This window comes from Lycorma delicatula, chromosome 3, assembly GCF_047948215.1.
Source record: "Lycorma delicatula isolate Av1 chromosome 3, ASM4794821v1, whole genome shotgun sequence".
Classification (NCBI taxonomy): Eukaryota; Metazoa; Arthropoda; class Insecta; order Hemiptera; family Fulgoridae; genus Lycorma; species Lycorma delicatula.
Window position 1 is genome coordinate 220,706,243 of NC_134457.1, and position 27,019 is coordinate 220,733,261.

Here is a 27,019-nt window from a genome sequence, read left to right on the forward strand (position 1 = left end):
AACTACACAAAAGTACTAAGACTGCAAAAAACTCTGAAGGTTACCACACACTTAAAATAAATCTAGTAGTGTTTAGTTAAAATCCACAGAAAAACTTGAGAAAGAGATCAAGATAAGGTTAAAGGGAATGAATAGTAAGTATGTAACCATGATCCGCCTGGATCATGGCTACAGGAACTTTGAAGAGAGATAAATAAATCCATCCAAAGGATATTTCAATGACCTTCCACCAGGTGTGGGTGCCAATCCTACCTACAATACTAGGAATTTTTGAGTATCTTTATCCAGAGTGGGAAGCAACACATTACAAATCAATCATTTTGCATTGTTGATGCTGTAATTTTCTTTCAAAAATTATAGAACCGTTTGAGAATGGCACATGTTTCTTTAAGGAAATTTCTCATCCATTCTCAGAATTGTGTGGTATGCACTGGTTTCCAACTGAAAATTACAAAACAGACGAGATGTACATTTAAATGAAATTTCTTGAAGTCTGATCTTACACAGTAGATACCTCAGCTACTGTATAGTGTTTTTTTTTACAAGCCTCAATTAGAAAAAAAAGGATTCTTGGATAGTTTTAGAGGCACAAAGGATTGTTACCTCCTTCTTCAATAAAGTGGCTACCCTTTCATCTATTAAGTGTAAGGAAAGTACGACAGATGGAACCAGCAATATCTGAGCCAGTCCCATGGCACTTGTCCAAAGAAGAAGGGGTAAAGAATACAGAAGACAGAGGTAAGAAAAAGAAGGCAATCAATCTATAGAGAGACCAATTCTATTCAAACCAGCTTACTGTCATGCACAGAAGCCTAAAAATATAAATAATCTCATTTTTAGATCTATTCCCAATCATAAGAATTAGAATTATTTATTTTCACAAACCTGGTACAAGTCAAAAAATAAAGAATCAGGTAGAAAATTACTGGTAATGTATATTCCAGATCAGAATTTTAAATCACTTAAGTATTCAAATTTTTTTTTATGGTTGATTTATTATGAAGGGATTTTTTAAAGTTATTTCTATCTTGGTTATCAATAAAGAAAGGAAATTATTTGCAATACCAATGTGTTTTTAATAGTACTATTATGGTATCTACGTAAGTTTCATTATTTCAATTAAAAATGGGGTAGAAAACAAATTTTTAAAAATAAATTCCATTGAATCGATAGAAATCTTAACCACTTGTTAAAAAGAGGTTACCTCTCTAATCAAAATACTACATTTTTCATAGCTTTCTTCCAACCTCTTAAGTGAAATTAGTATTATAGAAATGTTAAAATAGATTGTTAAATGTAAAAAAATTCCTACCTTAAATAAGAGCCAAAAAAAAAAAATTATTAGAATGATATGAAACACATTTTTTTATTTTTAAAGACAACAGGCCATATGCTGTAACGCTTTTAAGTACAGCCTTTTTCTCTTGAGATATATAGTATAGTTACATAAACCAAAATTAATAAACTTTACTAATAAGCATATTAATTTATCTTTTATCAGAAATATCTACCATTAAAAAAAAGCTTTAGTAAAGAACTGATTTTCTGGTTAAATCTTCAAGCACAATTACCAAAATAAACATGAAATTTCTTCTTTTATAATAAGATACTATTTCCATTTAATACATTACTTTTATATAGATATTCTTTATATAGAATATAAATATTATATTCCCTCTTAATATAAATATTATATATAATATTCTATTATAAATATTATAGAATATTATTTATTTTAATATTCTTTATATAGAATTTGTAAACAAAACCTGTGAATCATACGATCTAAATTCGGTTATTTATGTGAAAGGCAAGTGAAAATGGCTTCTCATTTGCAACCTTACTCCTAATATTTAGCTACCAAGCAATTGCAAGGAGAGCATCATTCTTTTGCTGTAAAAACATTTCACAAAAACTGTGACTTCATGCAATTATGAAATTTACCATAACAGTCCAGTGCTAATAGCCAAGCAATAGGCTGTATTAATAGGGTAATAGGCTAAGGAAAAACTAACAGGTAGGGAAAAATACCTTACAAACTCAAACAGTTTGCTGTGTTAATCTCCTTCAATTATTGATCTCATGTATTGTAAGTTTCAAATATGTATACAATTTTAATTTCAAAGAATTAAAGTATGTATAAACATATTTCAAACCATTTTGTTGACGTAATCTTTTATGGTTTTTAACATTAATTTATTCAATGTTGAATACTAATTTAATTAATGTCCAGATCAGAGATTAATGATAATGACTTCAGTTAGAATCAGTACAGATTCTGTTTTGCATAATTTAGCCCTAATTTCAGTGTAATTTTTTTGCCAGAAGTAAGGTACCTGAAAATCAGTCAGCAAAACACTCTTTAACTTCCTTGATGGACCCTAAGACTCAACTACAGCAATGCCCTCTATAGAACAAAATACAGAAATAAATTTAACATTGGCATAGAAAATTCCTTACATAAAAACACACAACTGACTAACCAAGCCTGTAAGTCAAGTCAAAGGTTCATTTATATGCTATTGCTGGCAAATATTATGGGATGAAATAAACAAAGGCAAAGCAGTTTCAAATAAATAACCTGCTATATTCATAATGTGTGATATGTTTTGCTTGACTCATACACTCTTCCATCTTTCTATAGAGAAATTCGTAACAGGACTAACATTTTTTTAATGTAATATTTTTCCAGTTTGTAAATATGAAAGGACATTATATAATCTGTGCTAATAAACATAATCTTAACACATATGGGATGATTCTTTCTATTGAGGTGATTCTATGTACTTTCCTTAAACAGAAATATATTTTTTCCACAGAATAGGTAGCTTCCTGAACCCCTCATTAAAAAAATATGATGGCTGCCCCAACAACCAATTGTGGACATAATGAATGCTTGACTGTGGCATCATCTTTAAACCTTTCCTTTCCTAAAGCTCCTTTCAGCAAACCAAACATATGGAAATCACAAGGTAACAAGTCTAGATTGTATGGTGGGTGTTCAAGAGGTATCCCAATGAATTTTAGCAAGTTTATCGCAAGTCTGAACTCCTGTAGGCAGACAACATACAGGCGTTGATGTGGAGAAGGAGGATATTGTGAATCATTTGCTGGTGTTGTTTAATGCGATAAGCAGCCCTGACATCATCCAAGAACTGGTAGTAGTATGCCTCATTTACCATCCTTTGATCACACAGAAAATCAATCAGTAGCATACTTTTTGGGTCCCAAAATACAGTTACCAGAACATTTTTACCCAAAAAGATCTTCTTGGCCTTGATCGGTGCTCCCTCCCCACTTTTCTACACACCACACTTGTTCTCTTGCTTTCTGGGTGTAGTAGTAGTGGACCCACATTTTATCTTTGGTCCATAAATCATATGGTCCAGAAATGCCTCTCCTTCTTCTTCAAAGCAATTAAGAAGCCACTGACAGGTGTCTTTCTAAACATTTCTCTGTGCCTCAATGGGAGTGGAATCCACCTCGCAGACACTTTGCTATATCCAAGAGTATCTGACAACACTGCCTGCACACTCCCAACACTTATGCCCATCTCTGATGCAATTTCAGCAAATGCTATGAGATGGTCGCCATTCACAAGGACATGAATGGCCTGATTGTTGTCATCACTGATGTTTTTTCTACAGATGACATTCAATCACTGCTCTTCTTCAGTACACGCAGCAAAATTCCACTTAATATTTGAAGAACCCTCTTATTTGGTACAAATAAAAATAACAGTAACATACTTACTTGTCCTACCCAACAGTGTACATATTTGTCATCAATACGTTGAGCTGATTTAAACGCCTGATTGGCCAAATGCAATTGTTTTAATTCTAAATATAAAATACCAAGATTAGTCCAAGCAACAGCATTTTTTTCTTCATTCAAAATTGACTGAATAAAACAATGCTGAGCCAATGGTTTTTCATTAATTTCTGTAACATCAAATAAAACAATCACAATTACAACACTTTTATCAATAAAACACATTATCATAATATGTTAATAAACATAATAAATGCCCTTTCAAATTCCTAGTGCAAATCTTATCTAATAAAGTTCACAAGATTTAAATCAGAGTCTAGTGATAACAAATCACTAGACAAATTTTATCAAATTAGTAAATGGCAAAACTTAGGACTAGCCTTCTGTAATACTCCTCCATTATTTTCATCCACATTACCCATGAGAATTATTTTTCTTAGATCTCTAATAAACTTAATTTCTAAAAATAGGTTTGTGATGTTATTCCCAAAGTTTCCATTATAAGGAAATATTGAGGATCATATTTCATAAATTAACTGTGTTGTTACTTTTTTACAGCTAATCTAAATTTGACCACTTAAGATCTGATTATCTTATATTTGCTTCCAGAGATTAAAATGTATTAAAATCCTTCCTATTTCTTTCTTACTAAAGTGTTCTAAATAGTGGTATCCGACCTTGGGTCATACATTTCGTCAAAATGAAAGGGTGTATACTTCTTGGTACTTTTTTTGTTTTCAGTTATTTGATGCAGCTCTCCAAGATTCCCTATCTAGTGCTAGTCGTTTCATTTCGGTATACCCCCTACATCCTACATCCCTAATAATTTGTTTTACATATTCCAAATGTTGCCTGCTTGCACAATTTTTCCCTTCTACCTGTCCCTCCAATATTAAAACGACTATTCCAGAATGCCTTAATATGTGGTAGATTCTTCATCGATTTGCTTCACACCTCTTCATTTTTTACTTTATCCACTCATCTGATTTTTAACATTCTCCTACAGCACCGCATTTCAAAAGTTTCTAATCTTGTCTTCTCAGGTACTTTAATCATCCAAGTTTCACTTCCATATAAAGCTACACTCCAAACATATACTTTCAAGAATGTTTTACTGACGTTTAAATTAATTTTTGATGTAAACAAATTATATATCTGAATGAAGACTAGTTTAGTCTGTGCCATTCAGCATTTTATATCACTCCTGCTTCATCCATCTTAGTAATTCTACTTCTGAAATAACAAAATTCTTCTACATCCATAATCTTTTCTTATTTTTATATTGTTCATGTTTATTTTCATGTGGTAGTTCTTGTGTAGGACTTCATCCATGCCGTTCATTCCTCCTTCTAAATCTTTTTTACACTCAGCTGGAATTACTATATCATCAACAAATCATAGCATCTTTATCTTTTCACCTTGTACTGTTACTCTGGATTTAAATTGTTCTTTAACTTCATTAATTGCTAGTTCTATGTAAAGATTAAAAAGATAACTAGGATTGAGAACATCCTTGTCAGACTCCCTATTTTATTACAGCTTCTTTCTTATATTCTTAAATTATTACTGTTGCTGTTTGGTTCCTGTAAATGTTAGCAAGTGTTCTTCTATCTCTGTACATGAACCCTAATTTTTTAAAAATTCTGAACATTTTATTCCAGTTTACATCATTGAATGCCTTTTCTAGGTCTATAAATGCCAAGTATGTTGGTTTGTTTTTCTTTAATCTTCCATCTACTATTAATCTGAGCCCTAAAATTGCTTCTCTTGTCCCTATAATTTCCCTGAAATCAAACTGGTCTTCTCCTAACACTTTTTCCACTCTTCTCTCAATTTTTCTGTACAGAATTCTAGTTAAGATTTTTGATGCATGATTAGTTAAGCTAATTATTCTGTATTCTACACATTTATCCGCTCCTGCCTTGGTATCATGACTATAATACACACCAGTTTGTATAATCTATCTATCGCTTCCTCTCCTGCACTGCGCAGTAATTCTGCAGATATTCGTCTATTACAGGAGTCTTTCTGCCGTTCAAATCTTTTAATGCTCTCTTAAATTCATATCTAAGTATTGTTTCTTCCCTTTCATCCTCTTCTTCCTCTATAACACCATTTACTAATTCATTTCCTCCGTATAACTCTTCAATATATTCCACCCAACTATCAATCTTTCCTTTCGTATTATAAATTTTAATTTACATACCACAAAATTCTCCTTAATTTTCCTGTATCCTTCATCTATTTCGCCAATTATCATTTCTCTTCCCACTTCTCACAAATTCACTCTTCTTTCACTAGTTTGCTCTTCCTTTTTTATAGTATTTCTTAATTGTCGATAGCTCCTTTTACTTTCTTCATCATTAGCATTCTTATATTTTCTACGTTCACCCATCAGCTGCAATATATCCTCTGATATCCAAGGTTTTCTACCAGTTCTCTTTGTTTTGCCAAAGTTCACTTCGGCTGATTTAAGATTTACTTTTTAAGATTTTCCCATTCTTCTTCTACATTTTCAACCTTATCTTTTTTTACTCAAACCTGTTGCGATCAAAAAATTTCTTTACCTCCCCTTACTCAAGCTTCTCTAAATTCCAAAAATAGCAGCTGTAGTTTTTCCATTGCTTTCAGCTGTGCAGTACTCAGAAAATTGAGTGATGTTTGATGTCCTGACCTACACCCATAACAAATACTGAAAGAGCTGCTGCCCTCTTTCAGGAATCATTCCTTAGTCGGCTCTCAACAGATACCTCTCTGATATTTTTGCACCTTCGAACCAGCTACTTTGTATCATTGAGCATTCAAGCCCCCTCACCATCAGCAAGGTCTCATGATTCACAGAGGGAACTTGGTACTTTAAAGGAATTTATAGTTTGAGTGTACCTGTCCAAATTATGTACAGGTACAGATTATGTTTCAACACACATAATCACATTTTATTTCAAACTAAACATAATTTTGAAAAATTATAGTTTTTCTTTTTCTTTTAACCTTTTGTAAGCAGGAGCGCTCTTCTCAAAATTCATCTGCTCTAAATACATAGTTCTATAAAGTATTACTGTCACATTAGATTGATGTGACAAAGAACAACCAATCTGAAGAGATGTCAGTACTTTTAGAGTAACTAAAGTATTGGTAATGCACATTTTGATTCATGCCTACAATAGATGCTAAAATACTTTCTCTAAAATATGTATTAATACTATTAAATAATCCTCAATTTGAAAAACTGCTGCAGCCTTAGAGAGCAACCAATAAAGGTATGCTGTGAAGCTGTCCTGTATATTCTTTTATCAGTCTGTTCATGAGTAATCAATAAACTAGTTGCTAATACCTCTCATTATAAAGAAGTCATATATATATATAAGATACATTCAATAATTAATGAAACAAACTGATGTAGAGATAAAACTGTTCATTCAATGATAATGAGACTTTTTGAGGGTCAAGTTGGTAACCTTGAAAACACATTTAATCAGCTGTTGGATCAAAATTAATCTAAGCATAACCCCTTTTGTTGATTTCAGAATGTCAGCTCCACTTGAAATATGCATGCCATATCAGAGGTGTGGACCAGTGAAAATTTACTCATGAATGTTGAAACAGACGGTGAAAAGTATTTAAAACGCAGTAACATGTATAAGTGGGTGGAACAGTTTAATTTGGGCAGAACAAGTGTGATTGATCTTGTTCTGATCACTCATTGTTTGATCGTCTGGAATACCAGTTGAAGTTTTGACTACCATGCTTAAAATCGTCTAAATGATCTTATTCATGAAGATAGGGGAGTCAAAATTTCCCAAATTGCTAGTTTATGTAATATTAGTGTTGGAACCACGCATTCAATCATTCATGATGTGCTGAATTATCACAAAACATGTTCAAGATGGGTTTGAAGACAGTTGACTTAAACCCATAAAGACCCAGATTTAGTTGGGAGGTGTTGCCACATCCTTCTTACAGCCCAGACCTTGCCCTGTCTGATTTTCATTTGTTCGACCTGCTCAGACGTTTTACACAACAGGAAGTTCGACGACAACGAACTGGTCAAAAAAGTGGTACATGAACGGTTCAAACAGCAAGGTTAAGACTTCTACACTGCAGGAATCACAAAGGTCACAGAATGGTGGGAGGACAAATGTCTAAATGTTCCTGGAGACTATGTAGAAAAGTAGTGTTTCATTGTCACTGAATAAATTGTTTTTTCTCTACATCAATTTGTTTCATTAATTATTTAATGTCCCTCGTATTATGCTAACATTATTAGTATCCTGAATAAAATCAGTAACATATAAAAAAATAAGAGAAAAGAGATAAAAATGTAAAAAGAACGGCTAATATATTACCAAAGACAGATTACACACTAACAAAAAAACTATTAAAAACAATAATAAATACCAATAAATGTAATATTATTACCATTCGATTTTGCAATAACTCCAAGCAAATTCCAATTTTCCCAACCTTTTGGTTCAAGACTAATACTTTTTTTAGCCGCAAGAAATGCTGTTTGCATCAATTGTTTTTTATCTGTACTATCAAGACTTACTCTGGACTGTAAACAATAACTGGCTGCTAAATCATGCCATAAAAGGTTGCAATTGCCAATTTTTTCCAGCAACTTTAAAGCTTGTGTAAAACACCTGTTAAATGATTTTAAATACAAATTTAGATAAAAATGTTCATTCAATACATATCTACTTTATTTAAACTTATCTCAATACAGTTAATAACTATGTTTTTTTTTATAATTGACATAATAGATTAATTTGTGAGATGTGAATAATACTTCTATTCATCTATTTACAACAAAGTTAACTGAATTACAATATGCTGCCATCTTAAAAGTAAGACAGGAAGGCATCAGCAGCAAATTGCCTTTATATGAAGTTTAAAAAATCTACCAGAATGCTGGGATCATTAAATTCCACACTTATTTAATCTTGGAAATGTACCAGTTGGGTAGACAGTGATTTACGGTCATCATTTAAAAAAGTAGACCCCAAAAAGCTCAGCAACTAACATAGGTAATGCATTAACTAAGCTATTAACCTCTGCTCTACTTTGGCTGACAGAATAATGACATGGGCAGAGACTGAAAATGTACTTTTAGAAGAAAAAAATGGCTTTGAGGTAGAAAACATCTTTGTGTTATTCTCAACACTGAATATTATACCTTCTGAAGAGAACAACCTACATGATGTTTATAACTTTAAGAAAGCCTTCAACACCATTCACTGCTTGAAGCTATGATCAAAACTAAAGAGTATAGAGCTGAGTGTGAAAATAGTTGCAGTAATTACCAATTTATATGATAAGGAATTTTATCATGCTGAATGAGAATTCCTTGAAATCAGCAAAGATTGATTACAGAGGGAGTTGTACGGAGCATCTCTTTAAGCCCTCTTCTCTTCTCTGTTCATTAGTGATATATATGCTTCAGAGATTTGAGCACCATTTTGCTATGAACGACCTGAGACGACTGAGAAATAGTTTTATAAAATGCTGTACTTTTGATCGAAAAGTATGCCCATGCGTAGTCATAACATCAATTTGGGTTACAACAGTTGCCGATCTCTGACAGAGTCGTACTGTTTCGGTCTTTCATCTGGAGATTCTGTTCAGGCACAGTATTTTTCATATGTTACAAAATTTCATTTTCATATTCTCCTGCTAAAGCATCAAGCTTATTTGGCAAATTCATCAAGAAGAAAAGAATATTTTGTACGTAAAATTTTGTAAAGAATGATGGTATGTGAAATTTAAATAATGTTAAATACCACTTACCAAAAATATCTATAAAGTTGATGGAATTAGATAACTAGGAGTGATTTTATTACTCTCACAATTGAAAGAGAAATAAAACTAAACTTGGAACTGATATATTTCTTAATGTCAGCTCAAGGAGGGATATAATCTGCATTGCAGAAAAATATAAAAACCATCTTACCTCCATGACACAGTTTTAAACTCTATGTTTAATCTATTAAATATTTAATAGTAATTTGGGGTGTGGAGAAGCATATTTTGGATTCACACATATTAGCCACAGCTTTCACATATTCTGTATGTGGAAGGTATTTCTAATAGCTTAATATTAAGGCAGTATTTTTTTTGTATTAAAAAAAAAAATTATATATATATATATATATATATATAGCTGGGAACAAAACATATCAAATATGTAAATTAATCAAAAATAACAACCAAACAATTGTATAAATGATAAAACACTGAAAATTTATATTATATTATATTATATATATATATATTTTTTTTTAATATAAACCATCTAATATAGAATATTGAAATAAGACATAGCTATCTTAATTTTACCAAGAAAATTCTTTCATGGGACCTCCTGAATCTAATATCATGAAATAATTTAGTTAAACTGCATAATAAAAATACTGAAATAATTAAAATTGCATATTAATTTATTATACCAGCGCTGCTATCTATTGCAGGTTTTCTATAAGACTGTCTCCCCAAACACTGTCTGATAGTTTATCAAATTTAAATTTTGTTTATATTTATATATATGTAATATTTTACTAATTTAATTTTGATATCTTTATTAATTTCTAATATTTCTAAATTTGGTTTAATAACAGAAATAGAATGTTTATTGCTTATTGGATGGTCTGCCATATTACAAGAGGTTATCTCTAAAGTAAAGATCGTTTCATTGTAAAAAATATTTAATCTGAAAACTTTATAAATATTTTTATTTCTCTTAAACTACATATCTTATACTACTTATCTATATAATTGCCACGTGAATTAAGACATTTATCACAGCAATACACCAGCTTCAATATACCCTCGTCACATTCTTCTGCCACCAGTCCATTTAGCTAGTGATTTTTAAGTTCATAGTCACCCGTGAATTGCTTACCACTCAAAAATTATTTCAATTTCCCAAAAAATTGATAATCAGAATGAGCTAAGTCCAAACTACATGGTGGGTGATCATAAATTTCCCATCCAAATATTCTCAGTAAATCATACGTCAGATCAACAACATGTAGACATACATTATTGTGCAGTAGGATGATGCCGTCGGTCAGCCAACCACATCGCCAATTTTGAATGGCACGTCGTAACTTATGTAGAGTTTTGCAGTAGGCTTCTACATTTATAGTTGTTCCATGTGGCATGAAATCAATCAGCAGTATGCCAAACTTAACCCAAAAGACTCTGGCTTTACGTCTATATCAGTTTACGTCCATATGGCTGTGGCTTGACCTTTGTTGGTCTGGTTGGTGATTGAGGATGGCGCTATTCACTTGACTACTATTTTCTCTCTAGTGTGTAATACAAAATCCATATTTCATTGCTGGTAACGATTGAATTAAGGAAGTCATCGCTATGTATCGTCAAAAATTACAAAGCAAATCCCATTCCGATTTTTTTGTGACATTCCATTAAGACAGCAGCACCCAACATGCACACAAACCTTTCTGAAGCCTAAATATTCATGGACAATGTGACCAATAACAGCTCTTGAAATATCAGGAAAAAGAAGGGCCAGGTTGGAAATCGTTAAGCGACAATCTTTTCTAATTTCATCATCAATGCATTTCAACAAGCCCTCATTGATTATTGAGAGCCTCCTCAAATGTTCTTCATCATACACATTAATTCTGTTACTTCTAAACCTTTCACATCATTTTCGGATGTTTCTTTCATTCATTAAATTATCACTGTACAAATCCCAACCCCGTAGGGGGAAGACAACCACCTTGTGACATTACCAGTCACCACACCACTCCCTCTGTTCCTAGCCCTGAGGGGCTTTACTGGAGGTTGTCTTTAGACCTGCCTTCTAACTGATTACATCTCACATATCAACCAGGTGTCGGTCAGGATGCCACCAATGTTGTGCCTCGGCAGACATTTGCATCAGTAAAAATACATATCAAATTTCACCTTCGCTTAGGCCTCAAACGAACATCTTCACATCCAACCTAACATGATTCCCTCAAACTAACTAACCAAAACTAACTAGGTACGAATCCCAAACCTAGTCCAGATTTGACAGCACCATTAGTGACTGTGAATGCCTCAGAAAACAAACGAGTTTAAAGTTAAATCATTGCTACACTCATACCAATCAAAATTATGTCTTACACAACATAAATTCAGCCCTACACCCAAATAAATCGACCAATTTAGGTCACCTAACAAGGGGAACGTCACCTCACTGATCCATACAGGAGCCATGAACAAACCTCGCACCCCCACCCAGTCCCACCATGGTATCTTGCGTGGCATTACAGTCATGATTATGACTGCCACCGGTCATTGTACACAGCAACCAACTGCCTATAAATTTCAGCCGGCTTAACAGTTTGATGATTAAAAAAATGTATGACTTCAAGTATTCCAGTCGGCAACAACATCGATTTTCCTACTCACTTTATAACATAATAAGTTACATGTAATCTAAGATACTACAATGCGACAACTTACAGACAACAATGCAGTGTGTACATTACTAGCACGGCCATGAACGACACAGGTTCACCAACCTTAAGGAGAGAAATTTCCTTGCGGTCTTTACTTTAGAGATATCCCTTGTAGATAAAGCAAATTTATTATTTCTGTAACTTCTATCACGATCAAGAAATCTAGTTTTTAAGAACCAATTTGTTTCTTCTGTATAAGTACCATCACAATCATTACAATTAATTTTATAAAAATTGCAATAATTAATTCTATTAAAAAAATAATAAATTAGTTTTATATAATGGCAGACCGTCCAATAAACATTCTATTTCTGATATTAACACAAATTTAAAAATATTGGAAGTTAATAAAGATGATATAAAATTAAATTATCAGAAAAATATTACACATATAAATACAAACAAAACTGAAATTTGATAAACCTTCACACAATGTTTGAGGGAGACTGTCTAATTACAACTGATAAAAAAATGAATTATTAAGACTTCACTGAATAAATGAGGTAGTAGTGCTACCAGATGCAGGTTTTATGGAAAACAGGGTGTGGTATAGTGATACCAGAAGGAGGATACATTCCTCTCAGTGGCACAACTGTTTTTAGCTTCAGTATAATGAATGATAAAAATATGTGGAAAATGGATTAATTTTTGTAAGAATGAGCACACACGCATGCATGCATGGGTGTGACCTTTTCTTAGTTACAACATTCAATTTTAGTGGCACGCATATTTAAGCTTTTTGAATTTGTTTTATCCAGAAAAGACAATTCACCACAATTCTTTTTCAATTTAATTTTATTTAACTTACTTGTTTTAAGTTTATAATTATATTAGAGTATAATATACTACACAAATTATGGCTTATCAAATACCACATTGCTTCTAAGAATTTTAAAATTATAGAAAAATGTCATCAAACAGAAGCAGGTGAGTTATGTTTTATTTGATTTATTTATATAATCTGTTAATAAATTTTAAGAATTTCTAGTTTTATAATTGTCAAATGCGTAAATTCTCAAACACTGAATGATGAAATATTCATTCACAATGAATATATAAGAAATAAAAAGAAATGCTTGACTTTAGGAATATTTTAGATTGCATATAAAAATATATAGATTGCAGTATTACTATAAAATAATTAAAAAAAAATAATATCTTTCTTTTATTATTTTATTTCAATTATCAAAACAATTTATTAAAAAATTGATTGTGGTTACCAACTATTCCAACAATTTAAATAATTGATTATTCAAATACTATAGATGAAAGGTAAAATTAAGAGTTAAAAAGAGTTAAGTGGTAAAACTTCAACATAAAATCTGAGGCAAAAATTAATATGAAAATCAACCCAAGAAAATATTTAAACTTAACTAAAACCATAGATTAGTAACTTGAATCTAATAACACATATTTATACTATTTTTACAAGAAAAAATACATTATATTGTTATACTTAGATAGCAAAGGTGGTTGTAAAACAAATTTTTTTAAATACTTCTTTATTGTGATTTACACATGAGCATTTTTAATGATAGATTTGGCTACTTGTTGCAAACCCAACATTCATATTTATGACGCATGTATCCGTTTTATTTATGTATATTAATTCTCCGTCAAAATGTTTTTATGTGTTTTTATCATACATATTTATATGTTTTCATAATAGATCACATTTTCTTATCTTCAATTTTTTTAGCTGAGCCAATAAATTAGATACTTACTTTTAATAATTAACCATTTTTAAATGAACACATATTCACTAAATACATACAAATAAAACTTTCTTTTATTATTATATTTCTTTTTAAACTTCAAGCAACACATCTTGAAATACTATACATTTAAAAATTAAAAAGTAAACATAAATTACGAGCCATCAAATTAATTATGAGAGTGATGGATTTCTTAAGATGGTGACACTGTTAGAATAACGGCATCAATTTTTCTTCCACCTCACTGTTTCAGCATTAAGAAAATATATATAAGAAAACCATTTACACTTTCTGTCTTGGTGATATCATTAATCTTGTTATTGAATATTTTAACAGAGCAAGGATGTTTAATATAAAATTTTATACATATAAAGTTAAAAGTTATTCTACCTACCAAAAATATGTTGTGTATCCATTGAAGCATGTTATAATAAGTAACCACTGAAGAGATGTATGAACACCTACAGCACAGAATATGATATGACAGAGATATTACTTTCTATTTATTAATTAACTTAAGATAATAAATAATTTACACTTATTAAAAAATTAATCAAATCATATCTTACGTAGAAGCAAATTTGTAACAAGAAAATTGTGAGTTGATCGTTATCCTGTCACCAGTCTGATTCTGTTGTGGACTAAACCAACAAGGAATCAATAAAAATGCCCAAGTTGGAGGTAAATTACCAGCTAGTGTAAAAATATCCCCTAACAGTTTCCATAAACAAGAAACATCACTCCATTCTTTTAATGCACTGAAACATAATAAAAATCATTTAATAAAGTGTATAAAATACATAATGCGTATGGATATATAATCCAACTTGATCCACCCAAGTACAGAAATTATACCTTTTTTTTTTATATCTTACAATAGTGCTTTCGTAGCAACCCACATCTTCAGTTATAATTTACTTAAATATACAATTTACTTATACAATTAAATATAAAAAATTCTTTAATAACATATTTTTATAAATTTAAGGAGATTTTACAATTTTTAATTTATATATTTTTTAAAAAAGCTTGTGATTTTTAAAAGTAGTTTTATATTTTAATTCCTGAATTAAAATTTTAATTTATAAAAAAAAATTATACATTACAAAACAGTTTTTTATACAAATCGTATTGAGTAGAATACGTAATTTGATATAAACTAAACACTTAAAAAGTAAATTATAACTGAAGATGTGGGTTGCCACGAAAGCACCATTGCAAGATATAAAAAAAATAAGGTAAATTTCTGTACTTAGGTGGATCAAGTTGGATTATTTATTCAATATATATATATATATATATATATATATATATATATATATATATATATATATATATATATTATATTATAATATGTTATTATATATTATTTAATTTATGTTATTATATAATTAATTATGTTATAATATATATTATATTCTATATATATAGAAATATATAGAAGATGTGAATTGCCACAAAAACGCTATTGTAAGATATGAAAAAATAACATAAGTGTCATCTTATTTCATTTATAATTTCTGTATTTAGGTGAATCAAGTTGGATTATATATACAATATATATTAGTACACAGGGATGTAGTATTGAAAAGATTGACTTTATAAAAATTATCATGAATGCTAACCAGACAAAAATTATCATTTAAGTTTTACAAATTACATATTCAACTTCACAATATAATACATTCAATAAATTTTAATAAAATTTGCCTTAAATTAAACATAATTCTTTAAATATGCTAGGATTAACATAAAGAATTCTCAATTTAAGAAATGTATAATAAAAACAAAATACTTTGCAGAAAGATTTAGGATGAAGCAGGGAATCATCATATTATAAATTAGTTATATAACACACACTTTCAATTGGTGCAAGTTTTGGGCATTTAATATTGGATTATGTATTTAATTTGATTAAAACTAATATTAAAATTCAAAAAAATAAACTTAATGAATCTAACTATAATAAAATTAGTAATTAGATAAAAAGAGGAAATAATAGTAATACTAATAATAATAATAATAATAATAATAATAATAATAAAAGAGGAAATAATAGTAATAATAATAATTACAATTGTATTTGCATGAATTATAATATAGTAATAAGGTTTAGGTTATTACAGATTACAAGGGGATTCTGTAGCGAATGGTGGTTTTGAAGATTTACATTTCAAAGATGTACAGGTGGATTCAGTTCATTTACTGATCCTTGTTTTGATTTGATAAATTTGACAAATGTCAAGCTTGATGATAAGGAACAGTTTATTGGGGCTAATGCATTTAAATTAAATTTGAATGATAGTGATAAGAATAATATTAATAAAAATATAGCAGTTGATTCTGAAATAAATATTAATAAAGAAAATCCTAATGACAAAGAACAATTATGTAATTAATATCATTAGTAGTAAAATTCATGAAATTAAATGTGAAAATTTAGCTCGCAAACCAATTTTTAATAATAAAAAAGTAATTTACTATTTGAAAAACAAACTAAATAAAAATAATTGTATTATTTTAAAATCAGATAAAACTAATACACTTATCATGAATATCAAAAAATATAAATAATCTGATGAAACAATAAATATTAGAAAATAATTTCAAAGAAACAAATGATCCCCCTAATAAATTTTTAAAAATAACTAAGTTTAATAGCAAAATACCATAATATTTTTAATTATAACAATAACTTAAAATATCACTCCAGATTATACCCTTCTGAACAAATTGCACCAAAAATTAACTGGAACAAATTTCCAAAAATATATAAACCTGGTATCCCTATGCGACCTTTGATTAATTATACAACTGCTCCATATTATATATTTCCAAAATAACATATAAATTACTTAGGATAAAAATGAATTTAAATTATAATTATAATATAAATAATGAATTTGAATTTGTAAATAAGTTGAAAGAATTAACAATTGAAGAAATACTAGGATGGTTAGCTACGATATTAGTAATATGTATCCTAGCATACCCATAGACAAAACAGTTCACATAATAAAAAATAAATTAATATATAATCACAAAGACCCTTTGTTTGTTGATAACATTATTACTATAATTACAAATACATGCCAACAAATCTACTTTAAATTTGCTGACAAATATTATATTCAGGAAACTAGCTTACCAATGGGTTTTCTTTTGTCAGCCATCATGTCTGAAATTTATTTACATGATTTTGAAAATAAAATTATTTATGGCATTATTCATACTTATGATATTCTATTATGGATTCGGTATGTCGGTGATATTTTTGTTGTTTAATACAAAAAAGACCATGAAATTTTTCTAGCAGATATTTATTTTTTAATTAATCCAAATTCTTGTTCTTATTAACTTATCAATGGTGAGGTCAGTTTAATTCTTATTTACTTTTAAAAAAAAACTTAAGCAAAGGAAAATAAGTAAGTTTATTTTTTCTAAATGAATATATAAATACCTTCTTATATATTATACCTTCTATATAATTATATATAGAAGGATTTATATATACAAGGTATATATTATACCTTCTTTTCCATCTAAAAAAGGGCAGTATTTTGTGAAAAAATGTTGCTTTAGAATCTGCCATGTTTATGAGAAGAGTAACCCCTCCTTTTAAATTCAGAAAAATAAACAAAATTACCTGGTTACAGCATCTACGGCTTCCTGAAGGCTATCTCTCGTACGACCTAATAATCTCTTTGAGTGAAAAATTTTTGCTGATTGTAGACAAGCTTCAGCAAGACCTTTAAGGACAGGAACATCCTGAGGATATTCTTCAGAAAGTTTTCTGAACTCAGGTATGACATCCTCTGGTTCTTCAGTAATCTAAACATTAACCCCTTAAATTACCAATCTTTTTTCAGCTAAATTTTAAAATATTACAATATGTATAACACTAAAACCAATGTTTTTATGATAAATCAAATTTGATTCAAAGTTAACAGACAGTTTAATAACACATTTTCAATGATATTTGCAGTTTTGTTATAAATGACATTTTTGTTGTTGCACTATTATAATTTTTCTGTTTCATTAATGATGTTTTTTTCAAGACACATATTTATGATACCACTAAAAAAATATATTTGTATTCTATTAATTGTAATTTATTAATTGTAATTTTGTATTCAATTATGTTTCAGGATATTTAAATTTATTTCTTCAAACTTAGATATATAGTACTTCTAGCAGTCTAGCAGTAGAATGTTTTAGCAGGTTCATTTACAGATGCATTCTGTATTTTTTTTCTGGAAAAAATATCCCCAGAAGTAAAACCATGATTAAATTAAGAAAATGTTTCATTAATCCAATTTCTTACATCATCAACATCCCTGCCGAAGCAGCAGGCCTGGCCGGCCAGCCGAGGGAGCTGCTTGGTGCAGACGCTACCTTCCCAGCCCAACCACTGGGCTTCAATCGCTCTGGCCGTGGACTCACCAGCAGAAGCCAGCCCAGCATGGGATCGCTCCAGGAGAACCACCTCAGCTGCGCCAGCAGTAGATGACCAATGCCAACCCGACAGTACAGGGATCTGGGGGCCATCACTGCCACGTTATAGTGGGGACCCAACTGAACTGCCGCTAAGGGGAAACTCAATCTGATTTAAACGGACAAGCTGCAACTCCCTGAATACAGCCGAGTCAACATCACTGAAGACCAGCTTCTGGACCGAAGAGCTCTTCTCAGCTCTTCTCAGAGCTAATGCAAAATCGGCCCTTTTCAGAGCCACCAGTCCAGAAACCTCAAACAGTCCTTTTCAAGGCTACCACAAGGTTTCAAATGGCAACGTGCCGTTGAAGCCATACGGTGACAACAATAGCCCTTTTCTGGACTACCATAAGCTTTTAGATTTCCATGGGTCATAAAAGCCATTCGGGGACAACTACAACCCTTTTTGGGGCTACCATAAGGTTTTAAAGTGCCAAGTTCTGTCAAAGCCATACAGCGACAATGTCTACATAGAAAAAAATTAGTAAACATTCCACTCTCTATTGTAATTCTAAACAAACGAAAAATCAATCCTGAAATTCTAATTGAATTCAATGTTTCATAATTCTACTAACATACATCAGAATTTCATCTAAACCAAATCTTTATTAAATTGAAAGTTAATTTTATATTTGTGTAAAAACCTTTAAATTATATAGAAATGTTTACAAGGTATAATCAAATGTAAAATATACAATGAAAGATCTTTTTTAAATACTTTTAATGTATTTAACTCATTTAAAGATTTCATATGCATGATGCTAATTTCTGTCACAGACTGAGCAGGAAGATTAAGAAAAAATACTATACCATCACATTGAGTAATATTAAAAAAATAAACATTAAAAATGTTTATTTTTTTAAATATTAATTTCTGATAATGTCAGTCATTTTATTTTATTCTAGCTGTTATTCTGGTATGCATAATTAAATACTATGAAAGGTAAATAATTGATAAAAATTACTGCAAAGAGAAAAAATATGATGCGGACATGACATGACTTCCTTGTACGCTTATTAAATTACATATACACATTTTTTTTTTATTGAATTATTATTTACTGTAAAATTTTTTTTACAATCAGAGGTTCATAATTATTAATAAATCAATATATTTAAATTAAAAAAAAAGTTGGAAAAAAAGGGATAAAGTCTGATTCAAACCAATGTGCCTTGTATGATCCAAATATTTCATTAATTAAAATTTTATTTGGCAATAACTCTGGAACCAATGAAAATAAGTACCGCTTATGATATATTGTTGAAAAACTCTCAATGAGGGCTTATTACTGCAGTTAAGAAGAAGTCTAAAATCTACATTTGTTTTTGGATTTTGGGCTTTTTTGGACACTTTTGGTTCAATCAATTGCAATCAAAAGGGGAGGTGCACAACTACATGTTACAACAGTCCTACATCTGAAATTTTAAAATCCTGCAGGTAATCGTTTCTGAGTTATGCGAGATACATAAGTACAGATGTCATGTCAAAACTAGTCAAAATGGACATTTCTGTTGAAATCTGAAAACCGAAACTTTTCGTGATCGCAATGCTTCATTTACTTTGTACACTAAGTAAAAAAGAAATTACAAATAGAAACAAAAAGATATATAATGTAATGTAAAATATAATACAAAACTTCAAACAATACTGTATGATAAATGCAAAGAATGAAAGGCATAATAGAAAATAACTTATTAGTATTAACATTTTTAATCCCTTGTATGTGAAATAAATATGAAATATATATTTTTTAATCAAATTACAAACCAGTTTAATTCGAGCTATTTGAAGTTGTGGATACAAAGATCCTGGTCTTAACTGAACAACCTTCTGATAAGATTTCTGTGCAGCAGTATAAGCTTTTCTAGCCAGGTATGCATCTCCTAAGACCTCCCAACAGTTACTAAAACAAAATAAATACTGTATGTATACAAACATAATACATTAACTAATAAATATTCGTTTTTAATGCATTAAGCAGAAAATACAACTGTATGAAATGAAGACATATTTATATTTTAGGATATTTTTACATCCAACAGATTCTTCAGCCATTATACTTGCTGGGCAGTCAGTGATCCTTCAAGAAGATCCACCCACAGGCTGTCACTGCCACCTGATTATAAAAAGAATATATATATATATATATCAACTATCTGATCTACAAGAACTACTTTATTAACTTGGCTTATGTTGCTGGCATTCTGTCTTTATAGTTAGCACTTTTTTTAGGATGGAAGAATATTTTAGATGAAAAAATTAATTTTAAGAGGGTTGCACCTCATCCTCATCATCAATATGATGATAGAAGTTATAAATAAGAGCCTAATGATAAATATATTTTGGTATATGCAAAGAAATTGGTTTGTCAAATTTTCCATATCTCATAAAATTTAATCTAAAGTCTCTGTATTGCAAAAAGAGATACTGACAGGCAGCATCAAGAAACAAGATATTAATTGCTGAATATTTATCTCAAATCACCGGTTCTTATTACTGAGTCTTTTGTCTTAATTTGTCATTTCATGAAACAAATTACCTGCAAATAAAAGGTAAAAACTTACCTTTACAACTTGATTTTATATCATGCTGAAAATTGAATACATTTGTTCTTGTGTGGTAAATTTCAAAACAGTTTTCTATATAATGGTATTTTGCATTTTTTACGCTGATAAATTGTTTCTTTTTTTAATCTTTGGCTGGAACACAGTTTACACCTCTTGGTAGGTTTAGCCTTATTAGTTGAGGAAACCTTTTCTATAAAATGGGCCCAAAATTTTCCATTCAGCCAAAGAGGAGATATCCCTGAAGTTGATGGTCGACCACTGGTGTGTCCCTATCTTGGAGGTGAATTGAATTTAGGATCTGCTCACTTAAATTTCAATAATAATAATGCTTGCATTATACAAGGTGACATCAAAAAGATAAAAAAATAATTTTTTATACTCCTTTGCAAACCTCCTCATTACTGGGAGTGACACCAACCTTTATCTACCCCTCCTATATATATTTGTTGTAATCAAACACTGCATAAGGTTTCAGGGTTTTTTAGGGTTGAGGTTTCTAATTTCTCGCTGGCTCACAACTTCTATAAAGTCGGATTGTCCATGAAAAGTAGAAAGCATAAAAAACAACTTGTATAAGATGTAAACACACAGCTGATCTAAAAGTAATGATAAAAATAAAACTATCGAAATAGAAATGATAGCAAATGACTGCAGTTGATATAAAACATCTAAACTTCTCTATAAGATAAAAACCCCGAAACTATATCTTGCAGTAGAATGTACATGCTCAAATATAGTGATAGGCAGAGTCCATCTTTCATAATTACGCAATAAAAAAAACACGATGGACTGTGTTCATATTTTGTGATGAATGGGTTAATGCACCCTTCCAACATTACTAAGTAATAAAAAATTGTTACAGAAAAATAAAAAACTAATTTTTATTATCTTTCTTGATCCGAAACTTGTTCTTTCCATTTTAATGAATGGTGCTTACAGTTACCCATTTACTTTCAACCCAACACAACTTTTGTTGTATTTTATATCCCAACAATTTTAACATGAATGAAATTTTATAGTAGCGATTTAAAATGTTAAAAGTTTCTATTTTCTAATATTTCCTGGCCTGCTTGGAGACATTTTTTACAATATTTATCCAAATGTTTTAGTCAAACAACTCCATTATTGTGTTTCGGTATTTTTTATAAAGTATGAGGTTATTTTATGTTTTTATATTACTTAATGTCAATCATAGTTATGACATTTGTCAAATAATTACCAGCATAATTAATAAATTAAACATGTTAAGTTTTAGTGAATAGTAGAAAAAATGAAATATTTTTAATACTAACAGAATCAGATATGACAGTAGAAAATTACCACATAGTTGACTAGAATAACAATCAAAATCAAACAATTTATATTTTTCTTAATCAACAACTGTATTGTTAATATTTCACACATTAAAATAGTAATGTAAAAATAAGGAGGTATTTTTTATTATCTCTGCAGAGTACTGTTGACATCATGTCTATGACGTTACTCGATAACCTGGCATTACATAAATAAATAATCAAGGGTTACCTGATTTAGTAGAGTCCGGTTACATTAAATATAAATGAAACTACAAATACTTATGATTCTGTCACTTTAAAGAATCTTAATGCATTAGCTAAAGTAGCCTAAGAAGAACAATGCTCATTTGACATTAAATGTCAATGAAACTGGCTCTACTATAAACATTTTCATTACAAATGTGTACAGCCAAAGGAAAAAAAATTACATCTGCACATTTTTTAAAATAGAAGCAAATCATATTTGACAAATACAATGTTCAAACATTACGTTATACTGTTGCAGGATGTTCATATTTGTTATGTAGGTGCGTATTGTTGCCACATGCTGTGTTTACTATCGGCTAGCACAATATTACAATACTAGCAAGTAGATGTAGGGGGAGTTTGTAGTTCCCCTGCATGCCTGCACACAAGCTCCTTCTACCAAAATAGCAGACGACTGCACAATGACCCACCATGCGCCAGCAGCTTTATAAACAGCAGCATGGCAATACAAGAGCATTCACTCTCAGACCACCACCAGAAAAGATTACCCCAACAACGTAGGGGAAGACACCCACCTTGTGGTGATTCCGGTCACCACACCATCCCCTTCGTTCCTAGCCCTGAAGGGCTTTACCGGAGGTCATCTTCAGACCCTCTAACTGATTATATCTCATAGTCACACGCCAAGTCTCAGTCAGGATGCCACCAACGCAAATGCCTCGGCAGACATTTACATCAGTAAAAACCAATAACTAGCCAACACTTTCACTTTAGGCTTCCTTCGAACATCTTCATTCACTTTTCCTATCCTACAGCATCACCCTCTGAACTAGTTAACTGAGTTCATGGAAGTATGAACCCCACTCCTAATTACAGTATAAACGCTTGTTACTGTAAGCGTTTATACTGCTAAACTATAATAATAATACTATATACTATTATAATAAAATAATACTATAATAATAATAATACTATATACTATTATAATAAAATAATACTATAATAATAATAATACTATATACTATAATACTATAGTATACTGCGTCATACTATAAGCCTCAAACATTGACTAAGCAACAAGTCAAATACAAAGCCAAACTCACACCACTCAAATATTTGTTATACATACAACAAAATTCAGACCTACATTTCAGCACCCACTACAAAATACACAAATTAACTAATTTAAGAAAAATGGACTCCAATCTGGTCCACAAGAGAGTCTGGGACAGACCTCTTACTCCCATCCAGTTCTATCTCAGAGTCCTGCGTGACATTTACTTTGTCACACTTGGAGACCACTCTCTGCAAGACAGCGCCACACCTCAAGGCTGCATGGACTACCATGCCCTCGGTAGCACGGTCACCTCCCCACCAACAGCAGCTCTGCCACTCAACTTTAACAATTACTGTTCTAACCTAACTAACTTGAGGCTCACTACCAAGACACCTACTTCCAACCAATCAAATGTCCCAATTTGATAATGGGCAACCGGTAACTTAGTCCATTTAAACACCTTCAGCCAACCTACGTAACGCAAGAAAATGGAGGAAACTATACTGAGATAGGGACTTTCTATACTGGGGCATCCTTTGGACAGGGTCTTCCCTACTTCTGAGCTGCCATCACAAAAAGCAAAAGAACCAGAACAAGAAGAAGAAGAAGAAGGAAGAAGTCTCTTGGCCAGCCCAATGTGGGATCTCTCAGCAGATGCAAACATTCCCGCTAGAGCAGAAGGCCTGGCTGGCCCAGCACAAAGCCTGCTAGCACCAGCAAGCACTCTGTCTTTACTGTAAAGACAGAGATAGACAAGAACCATCTCAGCTATGCTGGCATCAGATGATCTGGGGGTAATCCCCAACCATACTGTAGTGGGGACACACGTCTGATTCCAATAGATGAGCCATAACTCCTTGACTACAATCCATGAACCAAGGTGACATTGTCAAAGATCAGCAGCCAAGGCAACATTGCCAGAGACCAGCAGTTGTACTCAACAGCCCTACTCAGGGCTACCTCATCCAACATCAAACAGCCCTTTTCAGGGCCACTATAAAATCTCAAACAGCCCTATTCAGGGTTACCACAAGGTTCTAAAATGACATATGTTGCCAGGGAAATATGGCGACTGTTTGTCGAATGTGATTAAGTAGTGTACTGGATCTGAATTGTGTCTATTTATGAAGTAAACAGCTAGTTTTCTTATAAGGGTAACTAAAAATCGTATGAAATAAGCTATTAAAAAACACTGTATTTATCAAATTTGGTCCAGTTTGTCATTTCCAAATTTATGGTTTTAAATAAATTTTCACATAGAACTATAAAGGGCAAAACATAGCTAATGGAAAAAATTTTCACCAGGTTTTAAGTTTGCGACAGACCTCAATGCAACTCAGTCCAACTAAAATAAAGGAATTTTATATTCATCTACATATATACTGAAGGAATATCTTCCTGCAATCAAGCCTGCACAATCCAAAGGGGTTGATTTACAACCACTTTTCAGGAACTGATAGTCACTGCAGCAGGATGCAGTAAAGTTCCAAACACAGGAATATTCAGTGAATCAATCTTTATAGCACAATGCCTTTGCTAACACAAACTTAATAAGGTCCAGGTTAAGATAAAAGCTGCATTCCTTAAAAGCCAGAGTCTAAAATGACCTGGAATATTTTAAGGAATAGAGAATCCTGAAAAATGAACTTGAGAAATAAGGTTAAATGCCAAAGCCAAAGCAAAGTTTAATAAATTATTTTCTACAGATAACGAATATTAAACAGTGAATACAGTTGCACTGCATGCTGCTGGCATTTATTACTGACTAATGAATATAACAATTGTTGATGCTGCATAATATTTGTATTGAAAAATAAATATATTACGTCTATCAGCCATACATGATAGTCACTTATTTACTTATGAAACATTTTCTGATATTAATAAACATCATTCACCACATAACTGTATTTTTTAATAAAGAAATATCAAATTTTCATGACCTAACAGAATGTATGTATTTCAACAGAAAAACTAAGTACTGACAAATTAATAATTCAGCAAATTCTGTTATAACATAATAGTTTTAAAAAAACATAGTTATCTCTTATCTATAAAACTAAAATAACACAAACATACGAGTCTTCCACATCAATACGAATAGCAGCTAGAAGGGATTTCACAGCAGCACCAACATCTTGAAGTTCAAAATGTTGAATACTTAATTGTAACCACGCCCATTTGCTTTGTGTTGTTTTTGTAACAGCAGTTAATAATTCAATATTTAAAGCCTGCAAAGAAAATAAAATAAAAAACATCAATAAATCCATTAATATGAGAGGTGGATCAAAAAATAAGTTACACCCTTACTGTGTTCTTGAACTGAAAAGGATATATTAATGTCTTACAGTGGCAGCACTGGTTGTGCTGTTGTCTTTAAGCTCCCCCAGCAGCAATTCTGTACAACATTCAGTACATGCGTAGTGTCATTGTCAAATATAGGATGTCCTTTAGGGGTTTTGTCCAGATTAGAAGGGCATTAGCAGTCCGATTTTTGTGGGCAAAAAATTACAATTGTGAAATTCATCGCCAAGTTGTTGAGGTATATGGTGAGACTGCAATGTCACATCCCATGATCACAAAATGGTGCCAAATGTTCAGAAACGGAAAAACAAATGTGAATGACAGACTGCGTGCTGGCGTCCTTCAACAGCAAACACAACGGGTAACATGGAACATGTGAATGAAATGATCTTGAGTGACTGGCATATTAAAATTAGAGAAATTGCAAGTGAACTTAACATCAGTTTGGTAGTTTGATTGTGATTATTCACGATCAGCTTGGTTACCGTAAGATGTGTGCACGATGGGTGCCAAATCTGTTGACTGACAACCACAAACATAAACATTTTGCATCTGCTCTTTCTTTTTCTTCAACGTTATTCCAGGACTGGTCCACAGTTTTTGAAACAAATCATCACAGGGGATGACAGCTGGGTGCTTCATTACAGTCCTGAGACTAAACGAACATCACATGAATGGAGATACTAAGATTTGCTCAAAAGGTTATGCTGACATCATTTTCAATTCCGAGGGAGTTATTTACAGTGAATTTATGCCCCGAGGAACAATAATCAATGCTGAATCTTAACGTGAAGACTTTTAAAAAATTGCGTAAAGCCATTAAAGATCGAAGACCTGGAAGATTGAGCAATGGTATCGTTTTTCTTTGCAACAACACTACTCCTCATTCAGCTCATGTGACAAAGGAGTTACTGCAAAAATTCAAGTGGGAAGTGTAGTCTCATCCGCCTTACAGCCCTGACCTAGCACCCTGTGACTACCACCTGTTTGGTCCTCTCAAGCGAGACCTGGGAGGGGAGCGTTTCACTAATGATGAACTGAAGGAAGCGGTAGTTAAACGGTTGAAGGAAATTGGACGAAATTTTTATGAGAGTGAAACTGAAAAACTTGTCACAAGGTATGAAAAGTGTTCAGAAA

General features: G+C 31.3%; 1 protein-coding gene across 1 annotated transcript in view; it reads right to left on the reverse strand.

Annotated features, from left to right (window-relative positions):
* Positions 1-27,019, reverse strand: part of LOC142322448 (tetratricopeptide repeat protein 37-like) — a 139,430-nt gene that overhangs the window by 55,444 nt on the left and 56,967 nt on the right. Inside the window, exons 8-13 of the mRNA XM_075361547.1 lie at positions 25,658-25,809; positions 20,220-20,355; positions 17,604-17,788; positions 14,527-14,715; positions 8,191-8,414; positions 3,754-3,941 (exon numbers count right to left, since the gene is read on the reverse strand). Coding sequence (XP_075217662.1) covers positions 3,754-3,941; positions 8,191-8,414; positions 14,527-14,715; positions 17,604-17,788; positions 20,220-20,355; positions 25,658-25,809 — 1,074 coding nt within the window. The remainder of the gene's footprint in view (positions 1-3,753; positions 3,942-8,190; positions 8,415-14,526; positions 14,716-17,603; positions 17,789-20,219; positions 20,356-25,657; positions 25,810-27,019) is intronic.